Source organism: Schistocerca piceifrons, chromosome 7 (assembly GCF_021461385.2).
Source record: "Schistocerca piceifrons isolate TAMUIC-IGC-003096 chromosome 7, iqSchPice1.1, whole genome shotgun sequence".
NCBI lineage: Eukaryota > Metazoa > Arthropoda > Insecta > Orthoptera > Acrididae > Schistocerca > Schistocerca piceifrons.
This window is the reverse complement of record NC_060144.1, coordinates 101,196,724-101,206,434: the sequence shown is the minus strand read 5'-3', so window position 1 is coordinate 101,206,434 and position 9,711 is coordinate 101,196,724. Positions and strand designations below refer to the sequence as shown.

The window sequence follows — 9,711 nt, the reverse complement described above, 5'->3', positions numbered from 1 at the left end:
CTGAGAAAAAGCTGAAAAAAAGTTCTTGATACAGAATGTAGTTACAGGGCAACAATCATCAGTACTGGGCTTCACAAGTCTATTGTTAGGTCATGGTTAATAGTAAGAGTCTATAGATTACTTGATACAAAGTTATAGCCACAGATTAACATAACAAAACAAAAATACTATTAATTGTTGCTAAAATGGGATAACGAATTATCATACAAATAATCAAAGAATGCAGTGAATAACACTGGATGATTTTAGTTAAATGTAGAGCATGATAATGCAAAGTAACAAGAAGAACAAGTAAATTAATAGTAAACGAATCAATTCTTTGTCGTTTTTAAATTAGTTCTTAAAACGAGTGATTACCCTTCTGTATTGTTGTTCTTACAATAGAAAGAGGTTTGTAATTCATGTCTGTAAACTTTAAGGTACATCAAATGTTTTTCTTGGTTCTCCTGTATTTAGCAGCTGTAGTGCTTACAATATTGTTATCGTCTTTTAGAACCTTGAGCCTCAAGTTTTACTACCACGTCCAGCAAGATATTTCTACCTTTAAGATAGAATAACGACAGGGCTAATCTCGTATTTTGAAGTACACTCTAAGTAGCTGTCCTTGCGTGCCACAGTATGAGCGATAAGTGTCCGACGCGCCGTATAAGAGGAGGCCGGTGTGCTCGCTTGTGGCACTTGTAGCAAGGCCCTCAACTTAGAAGCCACTACAGCCATGAAGGCGGCCCTCGTCCTGCTGATCTCTGGCGTGTTGCTTGTGGCGTACTGTACACCGCTGACTGCTGCAGACGATGGAGACGAGGTGTTCGAAGATAACGACGAGACTGACAGCTCAGCAGACGACGACGCCGACGACTGCAGTGATGAGGAGGGTCTAAGTGGAGAGAGCAGGCAGGCAGTCAAAGGTAAACAGCAATTCAAGTGGGCAGGCCGAACACAGCGCTAACCGCCCCTGTGCCGCTACTGGCGCTCTATCACTGTGTCTGTCTGCAGACAGCATTCATGGTATCATTCATGGTATCAGATTTTGATGTAGATTCCGAGCCTATCAAACCTTGGTGGGGCGTGACAATTTTGTCCGACGCTTTGGTTGGTCGGTTTGGGGGAGGAGACCATACTAACGTCAGCTGCATATTCTCCCACGCTCCGTGGACATAATGGCAATATGCCCTAAAACATCTGCCTAATTCAAGCACATAGCATTCCGGAAGGTTCCTTGACACATAACATACCAGAATATGAATCTCCTCTACACCGTTTCTTCTACAGGCCTTCATTTAAAGCCGGCCGTAGTGGCCAAGCGGTTCTAGGCGCTACAGTCTGGAACCGCGCGACCGCTACGGTCGCATGTTCGAATCCTGCCTCGATGTGTGTGATGTCCTTAGGTTAATTAGGTTTAAGTAGTTCTAAGTTCTAGGGGACTGATAACCTCAGAAGTTAAGTCCCATCGTGCTCATAGCCATTTTGAACCTTCATTTTAAACTTTAGATGCGAACTAAGGTTAATTGTCCGAGAGTTTAACTTTCGGTTTCCCTATCTTCACGAAATAATTGTCTCCCAAATTACTAAACACTGTTTCCGCTGTGGCTTAACGTAACGTAGAAATTTTCACAAAATCACCCTTTTTTATTTATTTTATGTTGGTAACATTTCCCTGCAAACAAGAACGCGGTCAGTTTTCACTATTCTTGCTCGAGAGCGATCTGCCAACAGCCGGCCGTCAGATCGAGGCCCGTCATGTACCACACGTTATTGAATTTTTGCTACACCTCGTCCAAACACTCGGGACAATTTGTCTCACGCTTTATAATCTTGTTACGATCGCGTGCATCTATCACAATCCTAATGCTATCATTTTTCTTGTTTACCAAAACGACCGGGTTATTATATTGGCCCATAGGTCGTTATGTTATGCTCCATTCCGCCATACGGTTTATCTCTTTTTGTACTACTTCTTCGCTAGTAAATGCCACGGTTCCCGCGGCTGCCCCCCCCCCCCCCCCACCCTCACCCCCCTGTCTGAGGTTCGAGTCCTCCCTCGGGCATGGGTGTGTGTGTTGTCCTTAGCGTAAGTTAGTTTAAGTTAGATTAAGTAGTGTGTAATCCTAGGGACCGATGACCTCAGCAGTTTGGTCCCGTAGAAACTTACCACCAAATTTTTCCTAGCTAACGTACCTGATAGACTGGTCCAAAAAATCGCTCATGGCGTATCATTTCAATTTTGTACTCAAGGTCATATAACCCGAAACGCTCTCCACTATCTTTGCAAATTCGTCGTCGAAAGGTGATATCGCGTTCCCGTTTCTGATTGATAAGCCGCGACTCTTTACTCAAGCCTTCACCCATAAGTAACGAAACTAAACTGAGCCCTCTAACATGATTTTCAATCGCCTGATTAATATCGCCAAAATTCTCTTCTAATTTACTGTCTACTACAGAACAAGTCATTAATATCTTCTCACAATGAAGAATCATGTTTCATCATCCAATCCATACCCAGTATAATTCGAGTACTTAACTGGTACACCATTAAAAATCATGCTCACATAAAATACCTTCAATACGAAATGGCAGCAAGACTCACTTCTTAATCGGTTTGCTACAGGCACCACTAGTGCCTATAACTTCCACTCCTATAACTGGAATCCCAACGATATATGCTACTGTTTTGGTATGCTCATAAAATTTTTGAGACGTGATTCTAATTTGACTACTGCTATCTATTAATACTGAGTTTCTTTTGTCTATACTTCGATAGGTACAATTTTGGTCACAACGCTGCAATTTATTACTTGTATCTTCCCACAAGTCTTGCTCCACTTCCAGATCTTTCCACAAAACAGGGACGGTAATTCCTAACATGAAATGTTCGCATTTAACGTTAAACGTTCTTTCAGCTAATTTATCTGGGGTGTTTTTCAGTCTTCCCCCATCCCTTTCCTCCTTTTTACACATGACATGTTTAACCATTGCTGTATCTAAGTAATCGGCACGTTCACTTTTATTGTCACTGTTTTCTGAACGTATCACACCACCCTTGGCTTCGTACACATTGGAACCATCTCCTTCACTTTCTTATTTCATTCGGTTGCCAGAAGCTACATACTCTTGCCATATATTACAGTTTCCGGATGTCTGATTAAATAGGTCGATTTCGATTGAATTGGGAATGGCATCTGCTAAATTCTTAATCACTTCCACTTAACGTGTTCCCTTGTACTCACCATGTTCATTAATGTCATCGACATTACTCATTATCCACTTGTTAATTTCATCTACATCACGCAACATCTCTCTCAGATTGCTCACCCCCTGTACTTCACACACTTCGTAATTGTCATTACTCTCAATTTTCTTCTCACTGAAACTTATTTCCTACTTCTCTTCCATTCTTTCAACTTCTAATATATTTTACTTAACCAATTTAGCCATTCGTTCTCCTTGCCCACTGATTCGACCTCGATACCAACGACAACACATTTCTTCGTGACCGTACACTGATTCATAATCGGCGCCGCCGTACTACACGTATGCGCCGCACCCGATGCCGCTCCGACAACACCTCTGATTTCATTCGCTACCACATTTCATTTACTTTGTTCGCGAAATTCATTATCCTTGCATTGATATTTATGCGTACTGCTTCTTACTTGAACCTGTTGGTGTTTACATGCTTGACTTTGTTGGTTACTGAGCACTCTATTGTTATCGCACAGTAACACTGTTTTTGAAGGCATGGCCGCTACTGATCTCCACACCAGCGGTCCCCATTACTGTTGCGGATCTCCGTTTTCCGAACAGTGACTTTCGCAAATTCATCCATTCTGATTCCTTCTACCACGACGGCTACCTCCTCTTCCTCCTCTCCTACCTCTTTCTACGTGAGCACACCGATCCTCGTAACCATTCTTATTATTATTGTTGTGGTTGAAGTTATTCCTAATTTGGTGATTGTAGTTGCTGTAGTACCGCTTTTCACTGTCTCGGTACCTAGCATGAATGTCACCAACTTTTTTCAGAAGAGATAGTTATCATTTTCGCTCATTAAGTAGCCCTTGACACTTCACGGTAATTTTCCGCGCAGCACCGTTAACACGTTCTGTTCTGACGTCTGGCCTTCTACGTACGTGACTTTTTTGATCAGTTTCTCGCAGTTAGATTTCATGTTTGTTTCTTTGCGTGACCGTCACGGAGCAGCTTGTATAAATTCCTGCAATACTTCGTCCTTGATATCTAAGGCCAGTATTCCTCTTCGAACCTTTTATTTGAAAGTCGTCTGAAGTCCGGCAACTATCCATAACATGGACTATCCAGCTAATCGCGTCCTCGATTAATTTTATTCTCCAATTGTAATTCGATCCTCTGCATGGGTTTTTATGCATGGGTCTATAAAAATAAATGGATGGACTCCGTTTCTTTGGTCGAACTTTTGAATTTCGAAATTTACGTAACTGGGGTAGCGTAAATTTTTCATATTCTCTATTTTTTCATTTGACTTCATTACTTTCAGGTTTCAGACTAACTATTATAAATTTTAAATTCCACCGTTTAGTGTTTCACTTTAACTTCAAACGTCCGAGTTTTTACCGGTACATGAGTGTTAATAGCAGACGCGGATTCTTGTAATTTGGTTTCTGTCTCGTTTTGAACTTTCATGATCCGCCCTTTTCAAGTTTTGAGAGACCGATCTAGTTCACTACGAATCTTTTCCTCCTCATCATTTACTGTTTTAATTTGATGGGCTACTTTCGTGCTTAATACCCACGCATAGCGGGAAGATCATCAGTTATTTTACTGCTAACTGCAACATACCGTTCTCCTCTTTGATTTCATCGTTTACCGGCTTCTTTAAAGTCTCATTTTTACAGTTAAACGTCTAGCTTAGTTATGTTTTCATTCACTGTATCGGCCATTTGTAGAATCAGACCTTTTATCTGCTTACCAATTTTGGTATCCAACGAACTCATTTAATTATTCAATGTCTGAACTGACGAAGACATATCATTTTTCAAACCATTATTCATCCATATCTACATCTACGTGATTACTCTGCTATTCACAATAATGTGTCTGATAGAGGGTTCAATGAACCACCTTCAAGCTGTCTCTCTACCGTTCCACTCTCGAACGGCACGCGAGAGAAACGAGCACTTAAATTTTTCTACGCAAACCCTGATTTCTCTTATTTTATCGTGATAATTGTTTCTCTCTATGTATGTGGGTTCCAGCAGAATGTTTTCACAGTCGGAGGAGAAAACTGTTGATTGGAATTTCATGAGAAGATCGCGTCGCAACGAAAATCGCCTTTGTTTTAGTGATTGACACTCCAATTCACGTATTATGCCTGTGACACTATCTCCCCTATTTCGCGACATTTATCGTTAATACCATCTGTTTCAATTAATTCAGAACTCCCAATTGCACATCGCCCACCTTATTCAGTACCAGTTTTATTTCTGTTTTCGTTTCGATCTCATCCGTACAACCCACGCCCTATAAGAACATCTCTGAGGTATTTTCCTGGTAAGAATCGTCGCTCTCCTGTTTTACTGTAACATTACTGAGATCTGCCGCGTCTATTTAGCTACCCATTCCACTGTCATTAGTCAGCTAGCCGTCAAATAATTTCGAGATCGGCTCACGTTTGTATTGCTGTCGATTTTAGCATTTTTTCTTTTTCTATTGTCTGATCGAAAATTCCACAACCTAATATTGATTTCACGACTAAAATTCTCGAAGTTCAGCCACTGGACTTTGGGAAAACTGAAATACCTGATGACACATGTTCCTAATATTCATGATGCCTGACATAAACGCATTGTTTCCGCAGAACAAATTAAATATAAAAAAAACGTAGATTCCATTATAACCGAATCGTTATTGCGCTATTACTTCTACGCAATAAGGATCGAAAGCTAAAAACTGCAAAGTAGTCTGCGAAATTTCAGACAATGAAGTCAAATATTTCTTAGTTTACATTGTAAGGGTTATAGAAAACGGTCGCCAGCTCATGGTGTGAGCGAATAATATTATATTGCTGTTAATCAATTTGGAAAAGTATTTATGTAATAGTTAAGGAATGACAGTCAGCTGGGAATGGGCAAAATAACAAGGACTAGAGCTCAGACTCAAACTCAGTTAGCAACATGAAATAAATCTAATCACGAATTCAGTAAAACAAATTGCACTAAGAGTATCCACTTGACTGCTAATTGTTTGGCACTCAGTTTGAGTAATAAATAGCTTCTCACAGTCCCCCGTAAAGCCTAATGTTAATATTTCTACTATGTAATTATTCTTAAACAAATATTTTTTTAAGCAAAATATGTCTTAGTAGCATGTAACTTTCAATAAATAACAACTGATTAACTTTTACAGAACACTACTGATGTCAAAAAAAAAAATTAAACTTCTGATCTGTACTAATCTTCCAAACTCACTGAAATTATCTTTTCGTAATCACTGAATATTAATACTCATTTTCAAGTGAAGATTACACTGAACATAAAGTCGATTGTCTTTAACTATATTGATTATTTATAAGTTTTGATACTTTTCGCTTGTTTAAACAAATTATCAAGATTAATTCATCAATTTTAGTTGTTTTGTCATCAACATTGACACTCGGTTTTAATTAATAATGAAAGAATAGGACCCTATGTGGTAATTGTTCAGGTCTGAGAACTTTCAACACAGTGTTAACATTAAGTTGGTAATAATTCACAAAATTTTACTACCATGCTAGCTACACTTCTAAATATTAAATTTGTTCTGGTCTTACTTCAGCGAGTGGCCTCTGGTGCTGTGTAAAGGAAATAATCGCCGACAGTGCATGGCAACAGGCTTGTCGTCGCTTTGCAATAAACAACTTTGGATCCATAAAGCTCGTCTTTCCTATTAACTCCTCTTGGTACTTTCTGCATTGTTCCCAATTATCTCTGGCCATCACATACATTTATTCCAGTTTGGTAGGCCCTACGTTACAATGTGCTGCACTACATGCCGCTAGCAAATACTACACCTGAGCGCCTCTGTCAGACACTACTGCACAAGAGCCTGGGCAAGGCTCTACTGCACTGTGAGCGTCCGCGCCCAGCGACAATGTTCACTAATTCAGATATATTCTTTGATTGTTCACAACAGCAAATTTCCCTATGTAGACAGGCGTGTTTACTACATGTTACTATCCAACTCTTCTTGAGGTATTGCATTTAAATTACATAATCGTATTCATTGACAGGAAAATATTTACAATATACTGAAAAAACATATTACAGAAAAATTTACTCTATTTTCAAAATCATAACATTAACAGTGCGAAAATATCTTACATTAGACACTATGGTGTTGTGTTTCTTTTTTAATTGGTAGGCTGTTTTGTGTTCCATACTTACAATTTTGATTTTGACAGGGCAAAGTTACCATACTAATTACTTGATTATAAATATAATAATTTCAAGAGCAAACATGTATGTGTCATCCACTTCTCAAATATAAAGACGCACATAAAATGCAAGCTTACTGTTTGCAGCAGCTGTAGACAGGTGTTGCTGTTATGAATACTCGAATTTTCTGGTGAGACACTTGATCGACAAGTCTGTCCTTTATTGTTGAGCAGGTGCTCATGCCCGGGCCGGCCACGCGAAACACGCTCGTGCAGGCAGCCGACACGCTGCGAGCAGAGCTGCAAACAGACCCCACGCCAGGTCAGGCGCCGCCCGCAGAGCCGCCCACAAGTTGTAGCCGCCGCCGCTGAGGGGGCGCCGCACCGTGGAGGCGCAGTCTGCGCTGCTCACACTGTCATGTACCATGCACTGACATGGCATAAATAAAGCACCACTGCACTTTGCAGCAAACATATGCGTTTATTATTCAATGCCTTGTAAATATAAGCTCTAGAACACACATGGGTGATAACTGCAAACAGGAAGATACTGAAAAAGTTCCAGAATTCTTTAAATTGCTTCAGTAATCGACTATAAATAATATACCGGATGCTGCAATGTAATACCACCTTTACTCTACTTTTTCTGAGTCCTTCTCTCCTGTAAATGGCAGTTTGTTTTTATGTTTTCTAAATGCTTATCTACAATATACAATACTGGGATTCATGCAGCAAAATGATACTGAGTGAGCTGTTAGAAAAGAAATGAAAAGAGGTATTTATAACAACTTCACACCTAATGCTTTTCTAGTTACCACAAAATTTCCAAAGCTAAATATATAATTGCAGTGGAGTCCTTTGATGTACCATGCAGAGATGAAAGGAAAATTTTAATTTTTGTCAATAATAGCTATCATCAGAAATAATTATTAAGAGATAATGAAGTAATTAGTGTGACAGCTGGTAGCAGGGCAGGGGACTGCTGAAGTGGAAGGGACAAACCGAGTTTAGGATACAGTATAACAATAATCTTTGTTTACCAAAATATAACTGCACGCAAGCATAGGCATCCTGATTCCAAAAGGCGGCACTGTCGTATATGTGCATTTTGAAATGGAACTGTAGCCCACCAGAGTACAGTGGGTGGAGACAGTGCCTGAAGCAACGCCTGACATGAAACAGTCAAATATGTCCCACTGCAAAACATATTAAAGAACAACAAACTGACAGCGAAGTATGATGGTACTTGTCAAGCCACCAAACTTTATCAACCATCAATATAAGACATTAAATGTTCCAATTAATCAATCAGAGAAAGAAAAGCTTTTCCCTTAATAAATCATAACACTTCTAGTTGTTAAACATAGCTGCTAAGGTTCAGTGACTGTGTCAGGATATGATCAATATAATTCCATCTTTAAACTGCCACAAAAGGAAGTGAAACTTAATGGAAAAACTATTCTACCTTTCCTATGTAACCACAATCAGAGCAGGCAGCCGAGTAATAATTAAACACATAAGAACAATTCACAAATGGACGAGGCGATTATGCAACTGTCTAGCCTAAGTATTACCAATTTGCTGTAAGATAAACCAAACAGCTTTGAAGTCTTACAGTAGTTGTAATACATATTTAAGTCAGTTTCAGAATTAATGACAAATTAATAGTAGTTAGAACTTCTACTGTCTTCATATAAGAACACTTCAGATACTGATTGCCTCCCCAAACGTTTGCCAAACCATTTGGAAGGCACAACTGTTAACACTGGCCTCATCGACAGGCACACCCAACTGGTGTAAGTTCATGTAGCACATAGAAGGTTCAGAACTCGGCCACTGGTGAATCAGAAGAGTAAGAGAGTGTAATTACAGCACAGTACAGTTTCCAGCAGGAAATGGGCCAACAACAGCTCAATAGCTCAGGGGACAGAACGTCTGGCAGCAAACAGCTCATCCACAAGAAATGGTGGAGTTGGAAGCAGTGAGGAGGCTGCACAATGCCACATGATACAACATGGTTGCAGCCAGACATAAAACCCCCACAGACAGCAACGACTTCCACTGCAGGCACTGACAACACCAGTTCCACTCAACAAGTGTGCCTTGTGCCATGCAGTTCCATTCAACTGTGCTGCCCCTCTGCATTGTGCCAAGCCAAAGGCGACACTGCAGTACTCCAGTGCTGACTGCAAACCCTGTCTGTAATAGCCTCACCATTATTGGCACACTGGTGTACTGCGCTATCCCAGTCGTTCCAACAACTCTCTGTCAAACCTCGCTGGAAATCAACTGACCTCGTGACTAGTGTAGCCTGCTCCATTAAAGCT

General features: G+C 40.1%; 1 protein-coding gene across 1 annotated transcript; it reads left to right on the top strand.

Moving 5' to 3' along the window:
* Positions 1–672: 672 nt before the first annotated feature.
* Positions 673–7,856, top strand: LOC124805193. The gene is made up of 2 exons (XM_047265690.1): positions 673–905; positions 7,619–7,856. The coding sequence occupies exons 1-2, from the start codon at positions 716–718 to the stop codon at positions 7,741–7,743; spliced, it is 315 nt and encodes a 104-aa protein (XP_047121646.1). The 5' UTR covers positions 673–715; the 3' UTR covers positions 7,744–7,856.
* Positions 7,857–9,711: the final 1,855 nt, after the last annotated feature.